Source organism: Mytilus trossulus, chromosome 3 (genome assembly GCF_036588685.1).
Source record: "Mytilus trossulus isolate FHL-02 chromosome 3, PNRI_Mtr1.1.1.hap1, whole genome shotgun sequence".
Classification (NCBI taxonomy): Eukaryota; Metazoa; Mollusca; class Bivalvia; order Mytilida; family Mytilidae; genus Mytilus; species Mytilus trossulus.
Window position 1 is genome coordinate 60,880,959 of NC_086375.1, and position 20,535 is coordinate 60,901,493.

Below are 20,535 nucleotides of genomic sequence, written 5' to 3' on the forward strand. Positions count from 1 at the left end.
TTTTGAATAAGAAATGTTTTGTGAGTTTTTTAAGGTTCCTTTTGTTGCTTGCATCAACTTCATTTGAGGTTTTTACTTTAGGTTTTTATAATTATTCATTTTAGTGCTATATTTGTAGAACCACTCACATTGATATGCATTGTAATACAATAATACTAACTAATGTGCGAGATATTTTTTCATATGTCGAGAAATAAAATGAGGAAAAAATATCAGGAGCCATAATGGAATATATTGATTTCATATTAACACCATCACTTAAGTATCCTCGTGACAAAAAGACTATTGCATTTAAATATTGCATTTAAACATTGCATTTAAACATTGCATTTAAATATTGCAACTACATCTGGTATATATCAATATTTACTTCATTGTCTGAAAATCACATTCTGCGGATGTAGAAGCTCAGAGTATATTAATGATTGAAATATTTTAAGTAATTGTTTTGATTTAAAAATGTATTAAAGTTGACTACAATTTTACAGTTTAAGTGGAACATTCCCTTTCAATGAAGATGAAGAGATCAGCGACCAAATACAGAATGCATCATTTATGTACCCACCCAATCCATGGAAGGAAATATCTCAGGAGGGTTAGTATTTTATAATATTAACTGGGAGACAGCTATGTCAATATCTTAAATTATAATATAATATACACTATTCAGACATAAAGACATCACTCTGACCACCACAAACAAATTCATCTCAGTTGTAAACTGTAAATATTCTCTATTGTTGATAGTTATAATGGTTAAAAGACTGAAGTTGAAGGCCGTACTTTAACCTATAATGGTTTAATTTTTGAATTGTTGTTTGGATGGAGAGTTGTCTCATTGGCACTCACACCACATCTTCCTATATCTATGAATCAACACAAACAGGTGTAAACCTATGAAAAGTGATATCTAAGCCTGAGAAGAAATGTAATACTGCCGTTTAAGTATCATTAAGTGAATATCATACAAGAGAGCTGAAAAAAAATAAGTGGGAGAAAAATAACAATAACACATTCACTGATTGTTAGATACAGGGTCAACAATTGTCTGACATGGTACCTGCACATGCATGCTAAGTATGGAAGCATATAGCTGAAGATTATGTACTGAAAGATTGACTCTGAATTAGATATTATTGAATATAGAAAGGAAAGGGGAATGAGTCAAAGAGATAACAACTCATCCAAGGAGCAGAAAACACCCCTAGACCAGCAAATGGTCAGCAATACCGCTAGAAAATCAAGCACTATTACTCAGACTGCTGCTGGCCCCTTACAAAAATGTATACTTGTTCAGCAACAAAGTAATAAACAAAATTTCTGAATACTTGTGTGTATATTGCATGTACCATTAGTACTTAAGATTGAAGGTTTTGAATGAATCTTATCTTTATGTGGTAGACAAATTTGTTTCCTGCTTTGGTTATGAATTCACAGCAGTAGACAAAAGAGTACATATGAAGCATTTTATTTTATCCCTGCTTCAACTTCATCATACAATTGCTGAGTTCTTTTTTAAAAGATAAAAAATGTGATAATAGTTGCATTTCATGGAAATTGAAAAACAAATGCAGAATCAAGACGAAAAGAAATATACATGTAAATACAAATATAAAAAAAGAAAAGAAAAAACTACTTATTTGCCCTGAACACATGTTTTCTCCCAACATACATATATTATATAGTTATAGTGTTTCAATATGTCAGTTTTATTTTATTAAAAGGCTTTAATTCAGTTCTTAATAGTTATAAAAATAAAATGGCTTTTGAAATAAATATAAAATACTGTCAACTATTAAGCTAAATATGTAACAATTATTTAGCTTTGAAATATATATTTATATTGTTAGAATTGAATCAGTTGAACTGAATTTAATATACAATTTAGCTTTTTGATGTTATTGACATAATTTATTATGATAACAAACATAGCAGAATATAATGAAATTACCCAAATGTGCTATTGCAGCTTTTCACAATTTCATTATTTTGCAAACAAGGGGGCTTTAAATGTTTAGATGCATGTTTCGTTTAATATCATATTTATGGCATGGAATTGCATGTTCTTTAATGGTTATTTGGTTTTCCTCAGTTTACTTATGCTGTGTCAAAAAAATAAGCTGGGAAAAAAACACAAACAAACATTTAATTTTATGCACATTTATATTATTTTTTTTTGTCGTAATTTTTTTATTTTACTTAATTAAGGTTGACTACCATTATTTTTCTTCACATTGTGCTCTAGGTAAAAAAGATACAAAAAGTGAGAGAAAATACACAGCATTCGTATAGTGTTATCTCCCCCTTAATTTTCATCTTTCCACATAAACAATTGTAATGCATGTGGTTTACTATATCCATATCTTTTTTATTACAGCCGAGAGATTCCTTGGGACAATTTTTATAACTAATCAAAGATCACGACCTTCTTGTAAAAAGGTCTTACAGCATCCTTGGTTAAAACAGGTGTCTGTTTACTATGTGTTATATGCTTTACTACTAACAAGAAAAAGCTCTTCTTCTTTACAGAACTATCTATCTTTTCTTTTCTTTGTTTTCTTTCATGGCAGTTTCTAATTTTGTTAATTTGTGTAAAGATTTTGAGAAGATCATTCTTCCAATATATGTGTTTATTAAAAAACTTATTTATGAAAATCGGTGGTAGCAGAAAAAAGATATAAAAAAAAATGAGGTATAATTTTTTGTTGTTGTTATTACTTAGTAGATAATTAAGAATTTTAATTTCGGATGTTACTGTTGAGAAATATCTATACCAAATTTTGTTTACAGAAAAAGGTGTGGTTGATTGACCCCTCTCTCATTGGTTCATATTAGCTAAATGATATTTGTGATGATAAAGCCATGAAGTATGAATTATTTGAATAGAAAAGTAAATATACTGAACAATTGTGAAGAGCTTTTTAGTTTTCCTGGCATTACTAATCAATGTTCGCTGTGCTTCTAAGATAGCAATTGTACCTTAGCACACATATGAGTTCATCAGTTATAACTGACCTCACTAAAGATCAAAGAAGGTGTATGACTGATCAACTTATAAGTATAATACTATTGTAGCATTAATAATTTCAAAATGTTCATTCACTCAGATACAAAAAAAAACAACATTGGTATGAAAGTAGATAAGTTCGTTATCTTTTCCTTTAGTTGTCTTTTTAAAAACAAGTTTTTACACACAAACAAGTTGACCTGAAGTTGTCAGTGACATAGATATGAAGGGTCTGATATTTAAATGAATTGACTTCAACTTTAATTTAGGTGTACTTTTGCAAAATAAAGAAACACTATAAATCTGAAGAAGTATTAAAGTCACAAGCAATTTACATTCTGATAAACAATAATTTCCCTTTAACAACCATCCGAACCAAGAACTTTCTTCACATGAATCCTAACAGATTAACTGTAGCAATAAATATCTGAGTGAGTAGACTACAAATATACTAACATGTAATATCAGTGGAATTATCCATGCTTGTTTTATTTGTTTTGCTATGATTTGAGCAATACAGTGAACATTTTGGCTATGTAATTTCAATTGATGTGAACCTATTTTAATCAGCATATTTTAAGAAGGAATTCATATGTTTTTATACACTTTTCAAATATCAAATATTGTCACAGAAGAAAAATTAACATGTCTTATTTGAAATCATTGCATGACTGCTGTTCACGGTATTGTTGTAAGCTTTTTGACTCCTCCTTTTTACTTATTTGTTTTATTTTCATTAATTAGCTTCACTTATTCATTCATATTGTCTTTGTTACAGCATCCAGAGTTGATCCATCATTTGTTGCACATGATCTTAAACTGTCCAATCATTTTCATTGTTACAACTCCTTACTCATCCAATCATTTTGATTCTTACAGCATTAGATCTGATCAGTAACTTACTACAGGTGAAAATGAGAAAGAGATTCACAGTAGACAAATCACTTGCCCATGTCTGGCTTCAGGTGACACTTTTTACTTCTATATGTTGTACAATTTTAAATGGTTACGGTTAAAAATAATTTGCAGAATTTTATATGTCAAGAAATGTGGTTTAAATTATTTTATGATGCTTTTATTGTTGGAAGTGCAAATTTAGGCACCTTATTGGACCAACTATGCATAATATGTGTTACTTAAACTTTTTTTTATGTCAAAGTTCTATAGTGTTAAAAAGTTAATTAATTGTATCTGCCTTTTACTTGATGATTTTGAAGTAGTTGATACATTACATTCATTTTTTTAACAAATTTAGATTAATTATACTTCCTGCGCATTAACCTTTTTTGGATTGTATCAAACCATTTTCAGGATACAGTATTTTAAAGTAAAAGTCAATTATGTATCATTTTCATAAATCAAATTTGATTCTGGTATTACTTTTTTTTTAATTTTAATGAGGATTTTACCCTTAGTGGACAATACATTGGTTTCTATCTAAGAGCTGGCGGAAACACACTCAATATATGCATACGTTCATGTGTGATATAGAAATAGTTGTATCTTTTAGTTACTCTTTTTTAACATAGATAGTTGAAGGGGGGATAATTTGTAATCTTAATTTGCCAATTAAGGGGAGTAACTCTCTACATATGAAAACTGATAACAGAACAAAATTTAGTTTATGTAAATGTTATTTATTTATAAAACCCATGTAGAAGATCTGCTTTGTAGGTTTATTTTTAATTTTTCCTCACAATTTATGTTAATTATATTGCACAGTTGGTCACACTTTATTGAACATCGGGCATATACATGTACATACAACTGTTTCACTTTGTAAATATCACAAAATATATTTAACCACCTCGACAAAATCCTTGCTTTAAATGCTTTTGATTGCCAATAGTTCAAAATAACTTTATAATATTAAGGTTTTTAGACTTTCATTAGCTGACATATACAGATTAGTTGGAACCTAATTAAGTTTTATATATATCCAGAGATATTGATAGTTTTAAATGTGGAACTGATGCAGCACTTTTAATAATCATGTGTAGCATAAAATTAAACACGTTTAGAAAATATGAAAATAATAATTAGATAAATATTTTCAAAAATTGTTTCAGGCATTAACATTTTTCGTTCATTTAAAACTGTTTTAAAGTTAAAAAAAAACTACATTTATAAAAAAGAAACGTTATTTACAATAATTTAAAGTTTGTTACAAAGACAATTTAGCCTAACCTCATTACCAACATCAATACTGATTATTTATTTATACTTTAACAGGACTATCAAACATGGTGTGATCTAAGGAAGCTTGAAGAACAAGTTGGACACAGATACATTACACATGAATCTGATGATGATCGTTGGGAGCAGTTCCGTAAAGACAAAGCTCTAAAATTATGGCAGGACATAGGAATGAAAGGTGTGAATGAAACATATAATCTTAGCAAATCTCGAGGTGAACGTAACAGTACCAATGCATCATGATATTGCACAATGTTGTTATTTCTTTTCATCACAGTGGTCACAAAAATTCTGAAAAATATACATCTATTTCTGAGGAAACAAAGTTTTTGTGGCTGCTGCTTCTCCCACATGATTATAATTTAAAACTTAATTTGATTAGTAAATTTTGGTTTCATTTCTAATGGGTGTTCAAAATTTAGCAATAAAAGCAAGAAAGTCTATCAAGAAACTTAATCATGTGGGTGATGTTTTTTTTTTATCAATATTGTAGACTTATTACGCACAGAATGTAAGAAAAGACCTTTTCCTATAACATCTTTTACCACATTAAGCTGTGTCTGTCTCAATAGCTTCATATTAGTGGTGTTAATTGTTCACTTTAGTAAAGAAAAGTTATGTATGGCCTTAAAAAAACCCTCCTTTCCAATAACTGTTATTGCAAGGATTTTTTTTTACTTAAACCTAGCATTTCTTTCATTTTCATTCCTGTACTAAAAATGTGATTTATATGGAAATGGTATTTGACTATTTAGAACAGCTGTAATAGTACATTAAAAAAAACTTCATCTTTCTGATTTTACACAATTAAAAAATTTTGATAATTAGCTAAGTTTTGTTAAGTTATTTCCCTTAGAATGTTTTTTCTTTTAAATTATTAAATTATTAAATTTTTAAAATTAGATGAAAATATTATATAACTTATGTCATACTATAGGTATGCCTAGAAGGAAGAGTAAAATGTTTCTTTACCCTTTAAAACTTGTGTATTTTCTTAGTGAAATTATTTACATGTTTTGATTTTTCTGATTTCAAAAAATTCAAGTTATCATCATCAGTGCATTTTTTTAATGCAGAACTACTTAGATTTTCAGCGTTTTTCTACTAGTTATTTGGTGACCATTTAAGGAAAAGGTCTGGTATTTGGCATGCATTTTAATATTGTTTATTTATTGTACATTCACTATGCTGGTCGTAACACTGTTGTGACGTACATTTATAGTTACTGTTATATTTTGTTAAAAACTATATATGTATTTTCAAATTTTTATCTCAGTATTTATCTGTTTGTATGCATAATTTTTCTGCATCACTCAAAAAAATCAAAAATCTTTTATAATGTTGTATATATTTTATATAAAGATATATGGTGTTGTTAATATGTGCAGATTTTTATCTTTTTGTTTTTCCATTTTGATGTATTTGTTTATTATTGTTAAATGGTCATTTATTGTACATACAGTTTCTGGAGGATATGTAATCGTCATTAGTTTCAGGGGGAGATTATCCATCAGGGCAATTTTCAGGATGAAATTGTTTTAATCACCATAAGTGCTGTAAGTGATCAGTGGTTAATCTCTTAATACCACTGTATAAATGAAAGATAGGGCATTAAAATGGTTGAATGCCTGCTATTATTCAGTCAACTTTTGAATATTAATATTATATATTTATTAAATACAAATATAGTAAGTTACTGTTAATATATCTGCTTACCCTTGTAAATTAAAAATAAAAACTTGATGAAATATTGTTTACCTATGTTTTAATATTCTAGTCACAATTTATATGTCTAATTTAAAGTAAAATGTAAATATTTTTGAAGATTTATTTGGAAAAGATTTGATCAATTGAAAAATAACATATCTTTGTGTAGCTTAATTGTTAATTGTGGCTTTTTATTTTTTTCATTTGAAAATCTCCCTTATTAAAAACGAATTGCAACTAAAAGTATAAATGTTTGATAAAAGGTGTAACAATTGGTTTTAAACATAAAATCATCAAAGCTAACCCACCGTATAGAATCAAAAACCAAAATAATCAAATTGTCATACTTAAATGTCCAGTAGAATTAATACGTTTCTAATGACTTTGTAACATATTTCTGTGTTCTCCCTTGGATTTTAAAATTTTGCCTACTTGAAAGGAAAAAAACCCACTTTTATATGAGACTGCCTTTTGGTTTACAAATGTATTCTTCCATGAACGTACCTTTTAATTGTGTGATAGATATTTTCATAGGAAAGTGGTTATGTCAAGTCCCCTTGTATCATAAATTGTTAAATATATTATTGACATTCAGAGAGTCATCCATTAACCATATAAAGATATATTCTTATTTGCATGCCAATGTCTATTCATTACTGAAATGTGTTTGTTAGGCCTCCTGTTTACCTGAATGACTTCTTTAGATAAAGCAGAGACATTAGTTGTGGTGAAACAGTTCAAGCTAGTTCCATGACAATTATAAGCCTGCAAAAAATACTTTTAAAACTTTTTTTTTTTAAAAACTTGGTGAAAAATGGGAAAATTCTTAAAAATGGGTATTTTCAAATAATATTTTGTAGCACAAAACAAAGTGCACCACCATATGATTTTTTTTTCACCAATTAGTTTTTTTACAGTCTAAAAATCCCCAAAATCAGGATAGGAAAAAAAGTTTGAATTTATATAGAAATTTTTGGTGTACATCCTTAAGTGCAGCAAGTTTGAGAAATTTTGAGACGCATATGATTGAAGGGGGTAAATGCTACCCCTGTAAACTTAGGTTTTATGTTGATGTGAAAACTTTTAGGTATCCAAATGTGCACTTTTAACAAGTGTTTTCAGTATCAAACTGAGTACATGTACCTTAGCTGTTTTTGGATATTTTTATATATATCTTCTTATAATACAGTGGAAAAATTGAATAATTATAGGTCATATTTAATCAGTTCTAATTAATTTTCACCAACACTATTCATTCACACATTTTGACAGGTAGCCACAGAACTTTTATTCCATGATTTAAAACCATGACACTGTTTAAACCATTTTGAAATTTTCTGATGCATTTTTAAAAGGAAAAATTTTGAAGGGACAAATATAATGACATAAAGTTATATATGACAATTAAGAATGTTGTTTGAGATTAAGTTGATTTATCATTTCATTATTGCTTGCTATATAATTCTAATATTTACTGCTTTGCTCAAAGTGCTTTCCGGCTTCCTCCACCAATAGAAACTGGCAGCCATGAAATAGCCATAAGTAATTGTAAAACAGCAAAACACAATCAATTTATAATTTTTCAAATTGAAATCAATGAATTTAGTGGAGTTTATTTAGAATGATAGCTAAGCTTGTTTTCACCTTTACTTTAGTAAATTATAAATAAAGTTGCATGAAAGCATACATGATGAAGTTACTCGAAAGTTGGTCCATGTTGTCTTATTTAGAATGACCCAAAGGATTATTTCTCCAATAGGTAATCAATGGTCTTCTCATTTTCTAATGAATTAAATAACAATTGTCATGTTCATTTAATTATAGCATTCCTTCTGAATTAAAATTTCTATAAGATTGACGAACAGTATTTTATTCTCATAAACATACATAGTTACAGAGAAATTAGTATACAATTATAATTCAATAATAGTGCATGCATAAATAAATATGGAAAAAGACAGTTCATTTAATTGTGTATGTTAAACACAATTTAACTAACCAGGAGGGATGACAATTGATAATACATGTTTAATGAATCTTGCTAGTTTTTCTTATACAATAATATCAGTTGATGAAAATAACTGATTAAATTTTGCAGTATTTGCATTTTTTTTACAATATTTCGGTAACAATTTTTTTCCTTTCTGAACTAAAAAAGTTACAAACTAAAATATAATGGTACTCATCACCTATTTCATTTGAGTTACATACAATGCAGGTTCTTTCGTCTCTTTGAATTTTATGCCATCTTGAGCATCATATAAGGATACAATATTTAAAATGTCCAAAACTGAGGTATATTAAAGAATAAAGAATACTTATTTGATGGTGTATTACACACCAATCAGTAAACTTTTATGAAAATCATAGGGAGAACACAATAATCTACTCAGTATATCCCATTGTTATTAATCATCATGACTTGCATAGAAGTATTATTAGATTTTAAGTTTAACCACCATTTCATGATACTGGCACATAGTTTAATTTTTCATTGAGATTAGTTTAGATTTTGTTGACGATGAAACAATTTAATCATCATTATCATCATGTGATAGTGGAACAGTCTTTATTCAGACTTTGTAAAACCACTGCTAATTATTAAAAGTGTAAGAGAAGGGTGACATGCATTTATTAGTCTTAGTCTTGGTTAAAAGGGATGGATAGTAGTAGTTTATCTTTTTATCTACCATTATCTGTCAAGATGAAGTTGGTCATTAAAGCTATGTTTCTTTGTCAAATGGTTATATTTTTTTGAAATTTAAAAATTTTCATGTCATCTTTATGCCAAAAACTAAACTAAAATCAAAGTTAAGTTATATAAATTACAGATAACATCATTGGTTTGGGATTTTAATATGACCAATTTGTTAATTATTAAAATAAGCATGTCTTTGTTAATTACCTAATTAATCATTGAAAGTTCAGACAAATCATTATGTTAGTGTGCAATACTGTTGTATAACAGAGTTATTCATGACATTCAGAACATAAATAAATCCCTCATATTAAACATGTGACTAAAATCATATCCATTTTAATGTTAAATTGTTATATAAACATTTGCAATTATTTCTTAATTTTCTAGAAACTATTTATGTAAATATTTTTACCAATTTTTAAAATAAGATATATTTGCATTTGAAAAATCTCATTTTAGATTTGTTTACAAGGTCGCAAGATATCTTCCAATATTTATGACTCCTTAAACCATAAATAGTCTGATACTTCAGCTGGATAGAAGAAATAATTTATCATTGTTTACTGATTGTGCTTTATACTTAAAAAAAAATCAATAAGTTATTTATTTCAACCATGTTTCCTATGTTAAAAAGCATTTTATTTTTTATTTAATTGATTATGTTGCAGAACCAATACAATTTCATTATCTTCATCTGGTGTATGAGTATAAGGAAGGGCTCCAAGTTTGTTGTATAATTTGTTAGTCTTCCTCTTCTTTTACCATGTTATGCAATAGATATATAAAATATGTCAAATTAAAAATATTTGTTTCTAATAAACCTGATTATTCATGTATAAGCAATTCTGTGTTTACATTTGCTCAGGGCACTGCTTATGACACCCTCCCATGGCACCCACTCACACGGATCATTTGTCAGACATATATGAGAGGAGATGTATGACAAAGTTGATACAATTATATCCGTATTTATAAAAAAATCGCCAACAATTAATTGCACTGTTTTAACGAATTGAACCTATGTTTATAGAAGCAGCTTCAGCTAATTTGTCCCTGTTCATAAAACTGGTACCAATGAACTATTCCTTATTCTTTGATACAGGTTCAATGACTAATTCCTTATTTAATAAAACAGTTCTAATGAAGTTGTCCTGTTTATAGAAGCAGCTTCAATAAATAAGTCTTTGTTTACAGGACCGGTTGCAATGAAATATTCCTTGTTCATAAAAACAAAAAGCAATTCATATTTCCTTTACGAAAAATACTCCAAAGAAGAAATTCTGGTTAAACTGTTACAATGAATTACTCCTTAGTTATAAAAACTACTCCAACAAAAAACTCTTTGTTCATAGAAAAAGTTCCAATGAATTATTCTCTCTTTATTGAAACAACTTCAACCAATAATTCCTTGCTATTGAAACTACTCTTATGAAAAACTCCCATGGTTTAAGAAATTGTTACAATGAATAACTTCTTGCTTATAAAAACTACACCAAGGAGTAAATTCACCAATGAATAACGTTATTGTAACTTTTTTTTCTTGAAATTTTATGAAAGCCTTTTGTAGATTATTATGTCCTTCAAAAAATTGGACCCCTCCCCTTAACAGACTTACAAAAACAGAGGAATCATACATTGTATTAACATTGTTTGATTAAGTACTTCTCTATATAAAGACATTATTTTTCTCAACTTGTTTGATCTACAAATAATAGCTTTAGACCAAGATAGTTTTCAGGCTTTATACTGGATAAAAACACATAAAGGGCATTTTAAATTTCCTCACCTATCAATCCTTTAGACATAGCAGGCTTAGATATATTTGTCTAGTCCTTTTAGTTGCTTTGGTTGTTCATCCTTGGTTCCTCTTTAACCCTTGTATATGTTATGTGTTATCATCAAATACAACTTACATTTAAATATAAAGACTGAACACAAATGCGGCCTTTTCAATTTAAGACGGAAACTGTCTAAAAATAAGCTCAAATGTGATAATTGTGAAGATTCCAGTAATTTAGCATGACTTAATGATGCTAGTACAAGATTCAATCAAAAGCAGCCAACATTTATGTAACAGAAGTTTTCTTTTTTCCAATAAATAGTCTAAAGTTTACATTTAAACCTCAGGCATAGATTACCTTAGCTGTATTTGGCAAAACGTTTAGGAATTTTGGTCCTCAATGCTCTTTAACTTCGTACTTGGACTTTTTAACTTTGTGTCACTGAAAAGTCTTTTGTAGACGAAACACGCGTTTGGCGTATATACACAATTTAGTCCTGGTATCTATGATGAGTTTATTTTACAGTTTTGTAAAACTGCTATATTTTGGGGCCAAAAAGGGGTCTTACTGCACCTACTCTTTGATGTAGTGTTATTTTCATCTATTTAGTGTCATTGATGAAAAACGCATATTTGCCATTATTGCAAGCTATGTCAAATATCCAACACGCTTTTTTGGATTTACCTTGCCAAATATTTGAAGATAGAGAATGTATAAGAAAAAAGAGAATCAAATCAGTTGCAGAATTGTATAACAAAAAAAAAACACATAAAAAGTAGCCAAATCAATCGAGGGTCAACTTAACTGGAAAGGTAAAGGTAAAGGTGAAAACCCAAGTTTCTTAATAATTTAAAAATTTATAAAGGAGTAGTTTAAGAAAGGTTTGTTATAAATCATGTCAATACCCAAGTACTGCCTATTGAGCTGACGATACCCTCTGATAATCCACCACCCAGTGCTGTAAATGAAAACAACACGTGTTAATGTGTCCAAAGTAAGGAAAACTCAAAGCCAAGATTGAAGAGCTGAATGGCAAAAACAAATACTTAACACATAGAAAAAATCCATCTAAGCATTCTAAGGCCAACTTTGCCTGAGGGAGTTTAAACCTTAGTTTCTTAAATGCTTATGTTTGTTTCTATGTATGTTGTCGTTTGTGTTTGTTGAACTTCAGTGTTCGTGTTGTTTCTTTGTTTATCTTGTAGTTGCTGTATTTTTCTCGTTTTTAGTTTGTAACCTGAATTTGTTAATCTCAATCGATTTATGTCCTTTGAACACCCGTATACTACTTTTGCCTTTATTCATCAAAGATACTAGGCTAATAATTACATACATCAGACGCGCTTTCAAGTTATACTTAATCTACCAGGTAAACAAAAGTTGTTTTTTTTTAACATTTACTGAATTATTTAAATCCGGTTTTAAGTAATCCCGTTTACAAGATTCAGACATGTTCAGAACAATAACAATAATTGATTGCTTTAAGTTAAATTCTATCTTCCCGTTCGCTCTACGATTGATCTAAACAATTATTGACTGTTAGAGTCCGGTTCTATCTTCTAGGTCCACAAATATTCAGTACACACTTGAGTGATTTCAGTCAAACTAGTCTGTCTTTAAGTGAAATGTTGCATCTTAGCTTAAAGGTGGCAGGATTCTAATTTTTTACACCAGACGCGCGTTTTGTCTACATAAAACTCACCAGTGACGCTCAGATCAAAATAGTTATTAAGCCAAACAAGAACAAAGTTGAAAAACATTGAGTACCCAACATTCCAACAAAAATTGACGTTCTATACATGTTCTGAAGTATGTATGCTACCTACTGGCATTCACATGTGTTCAATACAATACCAGATTTCTGTATGAACTCATCAAAGATACTTCGCTAATTATATATCACGTACACAGATGTTTATACAATGACAATACAAAAGTGACTGCTTGAACTTTTCCAAATATGTAATACAATATGAATGATTTAAGTCAAATGTAAGCTACCATGTCCATTATGTTCTGTCCAAAAACGTTCTTGTTTTAGGTACATTGTGTCTGCTAGCTCTACATCTTTCCCTGTAAATACATTATTTTTTTCTGTATTTCTATGACCTATATAATGTATATTCAATATTTGCTTTATCTACTTTTTGTTACCTAAATGCTTTTTTAAAACATATACACTAAGTCTCATGTTGATAAGACCGCATCCTAGTTGGAACAAAGTACTAATCTATTGCATTCTCAACTTCAGCGAACCGTGAAATCACGGTCAAAACCTGAATTTTACAGATATATCTTTCACTTTTACAAAAGGAACATGTGTACTTTGTTTTAAATTGATGTGAACACGAATGACCTTTAAATCAAAACTGTTACCCGCTACAGGACACCTACTGGAACACTTGACGCGTATACAGATAGGAAAACATACAGCCCCTCCACTATCGTACTCGCCTTTCAATAAAAACATTCTATGAAAGCGATTCCCTCATGTTTCTTTTACTAATGTGGTTATATATAGGGACCAATGTGTAAACGAAACAAAAATAAAATTGTTAATTTCTGTATTGTCCATGGGAAATCAATGTTTCTTCGTTTCAATTGTATATTGAAGTAAATATAGAGATTTCCCTTCTGTGTGGGCTAAAATATATGTAGGTCAACGATTTTAAAAGTTGAACTGTGTTGTTAATACATATTGAGCACAGTTTACGGGTGAATTTATGTTAAGGCGGCAACTTTGCCTCTACAAATGATTTTCTTTGCGATTGTTGCAACTGTAAATTAATGTAGGTAGTGTATCTTATGAAATTATTGGAAATACTTTAGACAATACTTCAAAATTGACAGCAGAAATACAAGCTCTGTTTAAACCAAAAATTTCAAGTTAGTTAAAATAAAGAATACAATGCCATTTTGAAAATCCTTAATCACGAAATTGTCATCCTAGTTAGAATCAACTCAAATTTCTTGTATTCTTTATTTTACCGATTAATTGAATTTTGTATTTAAGGACTAAAGTAACTACGCACTCACATTTATCTAACAGTTAACAATAGCAGATAGTATGCATAGCGGTTATTTAGCGCGAATGAGTTTTTTTTTCGTGGAATTAATACCTGTGAAATATAAAAATTATCACAGATGCTATATCATGAGAATAAAACTGTCACAAAGGACTGCAGGGTTGGCACAAACGGAAAAGTGTTGTATTGATATGCGTTTCAGGAAGACATCCAATTGCATTGTTGTCAGGTATTGATACAGATATATTTCATTCTATTTCAAATTAAACAGACGTATGTTATTCTTTTTCATTTGATACAGACATATATTATTATATTTAATTCGATACAGACGGATGCCATTCTGTTTTATTTTATCCAGACATATGTCTTTCTGTCCTATTTGATACAGACATATGTCATTCTGTTTTATTTAACAGACAAATTTTCGGGCACTTTATAGCTTGCTGTTCGATGTGATCCTAGGCTCCGTATTGAAGACCACCCTTGACCTATAATGGTTTACTTTAATAAATTATGTTTTGGATGGAGAGTTGTCTCATTGGCATTCATACCACATCTTTTTATATCTATATATGTCACTCTATCTGTCCTCATTATAAACAGTGAGTGATAAAAGATGATACTTAACCAGTCACTTGGTATTAACGGGTAATTTAATTATGCGTACTTGAGTTCCGACTAGTTATTATACTCAAAACTTCATAAAATATAGACGAATCATGATCCATCGAATGACCGTCAACTATCCTTCACTTTATTAGTCTTTTTTATCGATAAATTGTATTCAAAATTTCTCTAAACATATTTTTTTAATTATTTTTTAAATTTCCTTTCCGTTTATCTTGTAATATCTCTTTACTAGTACATTGAGGATATTATCAATCTTCATATCAGTCATTCTACAAACACGTGTCGTATATATATATGCTGTACATGTCACCATGCATTTATACTTCTACATCTTGGATGATGCCGTATTGACTGTCGGCCACATAGGGTACCGAACACCAAACAGCCAGTATTTCAGTACTGGCATAATCAATTTAAATTTAAGATACTCCAGTTAATGTGATGCACGTTATGCGTATTTCAAAAATTTCATTGCCCCCTCTCCCAACGCCTTTTCCCAGCCCAAAATTCGTCTTTAAAAACCATGAAATTTTTTCTGTTGCTAAAATGGTTTTTGCAAGTCTCGAATTTGTTTTGGCGGGCAGTAAACAAATCGGATTCATTATTTTTACAATTTTATCGTGCATTTTGTTGGGTGAAATATCATTTTTTTTTAAAGTTTTGAGAAATTCTTAAAAAGCCAGAATACATAATACATAAATGAGACTTCAATCAAGCGAATCAAAAAAAATATTATTATCTAAAACAATTTCAAAATTATTTTTTCTTAAAATGTCCAGTACGTAGTCGGGGATATGGCAGTTGTTATCAAATAAATATAGTCTGTTTCTATCTATTTTGGCGCTTTTTTTTGTTGCACTTCAGTGTTTCTGTTGTTTCTGTTGTTCTTCTTATGTTTTATGTGTTTCCCTCGGTTTAAGTTTGAATCCCGGATTCGTTTTCTCTCAATCGATTGATGACTTTTGAACAGCGGTATACTAACTGTTGCATTTATTCAATTATAACTAAATAGGTTTTTAAAAGACCCTTAAAATTAAATCCTTTATTTCTATTCAACAAACTTGTTTAATTGAATTTTTCGGTCGCATTTGATTAATTCATTCGACACTTTTATAACATGTTTGGCGTCGAAGCTGGTTTATCGTAAATTTAGGATGCAATTGTTTTGTGACTACAATGTTAACTCATCACTATGTAACAAATACAATGTGTCTGATGGGGACAGATTCTTTCAATAAGGGAAACTGTTTTCGTAGGAAGAAACATGGTTTGGATATTTTGCTAAATATAATAATTGAAAGCCGTACACAATGAACACACAATGACCCGATTTAATGATATTTAGATTATTTTCTTAAAAAAAATAAACATCCAGTCAATTAATGAAAAAATGAAATTAGAAATTAGATATAAATGACAATTGATATATTTTTTTGCATCCTAAACGATTGTCTCAAACTATTCTCATCAGAAATACTCAACCCGAAAATTTTCAAGCATATGATGTATGGGTAATTGAATATTTGAAGAACATGTATTACCTCCGGCTTAGTTAAAATTATCTGAGATCGACTTTCCATGAAGGAGTTTGAACTGTACCTTTTTTTCTCAATAATTTCCAAATTTATCAACAGAGTGTCTAAAAATGCATGTCATGAATAATGTTAATACTATGTATTCTGTTGTCTTTTTCAGGGTCTGAATAAAGAAACGCCAAAATATTGAAAAATACATGTTAACCAGGCAAAGGTTATGCACATGCTCGATCGTGTGATAACTGAAAATATCGTCGCACATATATTTTCAAAAGCTTTAAACATAGAGTGAACATTACTGATATAATTTAAGATAAGAAGTTTAATTGTACGTTTCTTTATATTGTTATTCTTTATATTGCAATGTTATATCAGGTGTTTAACTGACCGTTACACTATTCAATGAAGATGCAAAGTGTTTGAAAAGTGTTGAGATCAGCAAGATAATGTTGCAAATGAATATTTAGGTACGATGTTCCTTGTATAAATTTGTTATTCAACATATCATTATTTTTATCTTTTACTTTCTTGGCGTTTACAACAAATGTGGCATATAACATGCACGATGAGTTTTATTTGGTGAAATCAAAACCAATTTTTCTTACGTACTATATTCGTTGTTTAAATCTGTATGTTTTCAACTTTTATGGAATATCACGCACATGTTTGTATTTGGTATTTTATGGTATTTTTTTAACAGCGGTATACTACTGTTGCCTTTATTTATGTATATTTCTTTGTAGTCTTTCAATTTACATTTGAAAAATGATTTTTTTTTATTCCAATATAAACTAATGTAAGGTAATTCGAGAAGTCTTTAAGATAGATAAATCTCATTCAACATCTTGGAATGTATACGGGTCTTGAAAAGATGTACACGAACAAAAGAGTAATTAAGCTCTCATTAATACCATTATATCTTATATGATCTTCTAGCATTCGAATTTGACCGATATAATTCTCCCTTTACATGTTTTTTGCATACATACTCAGTTGCTATTTTCACATTCGTTAATATTGTTTAGTGATGAAATATTGATTTTTGGCTAGTACTTTTTTTTTTATATCAAATTAAAAAGTTTTGTCCGAATGTATGTTTTCGTTTGACATAAAAGACTTCTAGATCTATTTGACTCTGTTTTGTAAGATTATAAAATTTTAAGAATAGCTTCATCAGCCATTGATTACATTTTGTCACAAATGAGATATGCGAAACAGTAAAAGGAAAACAGTACTGTATTTGAAGAGGTATCACTGTCAATAGGTTATTTAACGGTCGAAAATGCAGCTTTACTAGTAGGGCAGAGCAATAGTTGTCACCGTTTAATTTGCAAAATGACTGTGGTAAATCTTCAACAATGTACTATCAATCCAATTATAATGCAATACATACTAGTAAAATGCAAGTAAAAGTATTGAAATCGTGATATGGGATTTCGTAACGTGATTGACAATGACCCTAACCGTCAATCGTGAAGCTGAAGACAGACGTTATCCATTAAAAGTGACGTTACATATCATATTGTATTAGAATAGTGTTTGACAATCATACATGCTATTATACTTTCAAGATGCCGTAAATTAGACCGTGTTATATTTTAAGATTATGATATTGTTTACAAATCTGAATAGAAAAAATTAGATTAGAAACTTAAGAATGTAATCAAGGAGTAATTCAAACTATATTCTATGTTGAAATGTCTTTCATAATGGCGATTACAGAAAATTACTGAACAAGCCTAGAGCGTTGAAATCAAAGTATTTTTTTTTTGCCTTATTAATCGAAGCAATGTTCGAAAATTTACTTTATATTATTTGATTTATAATTCATATAGTCTATCAGGTATGCTTTTTTCAATTGTTGTAGGCGTTCAATTAATTTCCATCCATTTGTCGCCTCATTACATCACCTAACGTTTATATAAACCTTCACTTCATATTACCTACAATATATGTACCTCATTTGTTGTTTTTAATAAATGTAGTCTATTGAATATATGTTTTTTTAATCATCTTATCAAATGCCATACTCAAACATTAAGGCCGATGCCATTTCATAGAAAAACAACACTACATTTAACAATCCAAGGTCATTAATCTAACCCATATTTTTTGTCAGGACAAATGTTGGCAGTTGTTTTTTCCTTGCTCCATTAATTGATGGCGTTTGATTTTTTTTTAGTTTTTATGGACTTGGCATTCTTTTAATTTGAGTTGAAGTTTGTAATTTCTGTTTTTTCGGGACAAATTATGCTAAGTCCACCTTGTAGAATCGTAGAATGCATTTTATAATAAGTATCGTTCTCTTAAACTTCCATAATGAAAGACGATTTTTTAGAAAAAAATATGTGTAACGAGAATTCAGTAAAAAATTATTAGTTTGTGTTCAACGTCGCTTTCTGTATAACGGGCATGTCCAGATGGATAACGAATAATCATAAAAACTAGTTTGTACGAAATGAAAATATAATGTCTGGTTTTTAGAGTCCCAAAAAAGAAAAACAACAATAATGTTGAAGCGCTTATCTGGATTTACCTTCACCGAGGACCCTCAAAGCCGAATATTTGAAAGCCGCAGATAAGAAAGACCAAAACAGTCAAACAGTACTTTATTTGGCCTTTTTAACCTTTTTGGATTCGATCGTCACTGATGAGTCTTTTGTAGACGAAACGCGCGTCTGACGTATACTAAATTTATTCCTTGTATCTATGATGAGTTTATTTACAACCACTTGGTCGATGCCACTGCTGGTGGAGATTTATTTCCCCGAGGGTATCACAAGCCAAGTAGTCAGCACTTTTTGTTCTGACATGAATTGTTATTGATATGGTTATATTTATAAATTTTCTGTTTACAAAGTTTTGATTTTTTTGAAATACTAAGGCTTTTCTACTTCAGGCATAACTTTGGTATACTAAATTTAGTCTTTGGTATCTATGATGAGTTTATTTATATAAACAAAAAGTCCTTTAGTAATAGCCACATCTACCAAATGAAGGAATGCCTACTTTATATTAATAGAATGCAGAGTCGATACGTCTTTGTCCATATTGTAAACTGTCATTTGCTCGACAGAGAAGCAACTAATACTAATTATCTTTTTTATTTAGTTTGAGTCGACCGATCATTAAGCAAATAGTTCCTACAACTGAGACAAACATGCAACCACCATTTTTTTTTATATAATTGTTATGATATAAATAGTTCATATCTCTTCGGGGAGGGAAGATGCGATGACCTTATTAAATATTCATATATCAATTCTATGATATGATATATTATCTTAATTAAAACTCTTTGTTATTAACAGACAAGAATTACAAACTTGATATCGTCATTTTCCCAGAGAGCTATGTATATATTCATTATTTAGGCTTTTGTCAAAGCAGTATTCAAGCCTTTTTTGTTTGCATTAATACTAGATAAAGGATGGTCCAGTTCAACCTTTGCTTCGCTTTCGCGGTTTTATATTTTTGATAACTGGTAGTGTCTGTTGTTATTAATATTGTATTGAGTGCGTTTCTAGTAGCCAAAACAAAGAAACGTTAAAACATTTTTTGTGAAAATGACATCATGGCACGATTACAAAAAAATATTTTTATTTCAAATCTAATTCTACAGTAATGGAACGTATTTTCATAAACTGGGAACAGTGACAGTGATAATTAAAGATAAATTTCTTATCGTTAGATAATCTATCAATATACATGTATGTGTCAAAATCGTCAGTTTCGATGTAAAATTAGTCATAAGGACGGAATTTGACTTAAAAAACTCCAACAAAATTTAAATCAAAAAACACATATGTTTTTTTTTTAAATAATCTTCTTTTTCGACAATGATAATTTGATATACATCTGAATATTTGACAGCTTAACAAACGTTCTCCATCAGATGATATAAGAACATACAGGAATGAACCTAACCCTGTTTTCAAAATATGTGAAA

General features: G+C 29.3%; 1 protein-coding gene across 6 annotated transcripts in view; it reads left to right on the plus strand.

Annotated features, from left to right (window-relative positions):
* Window positions 1-18,580, plus strand: part of LOC134712017 (serine/threonine-protein kinase D1-like) — a 58,316-nt gene extending 39,736 nt beyond the window's left edge. For 2 of the 6 annotated variants that reach the window (XM_063573102.1, XM_063573105.1), the window contains exons 18-20: window positions 489-595; window positions 2,378-2,466; window positions 5,240-7,688. In XM_063573102.1, coding sequence (XP_063429172.1) covers window positions 489-595; window positions 2,378-2,466; window positions 5,240-5,446 — 403 coding nt within the window. In that variant the 3' untranslated portion in view covers window positions 5,447-7,688. Of the gene's footprint in view, window positions 1-488; window positions 596-2,377; window positions 2,467-3,886; window positions 3,973-5,239; window positions 7,689-16,746 lie in introns of those variants that run through there. The other 4 variants (XM_063573103.1, XM_063573108.1, XM_063573106.1 and 1 more) reach the window with 3 other exon arrangements.
* The last annotated feature ends 1,955 nt before the right edge of the window (window positions 18,581-20,535 follow it).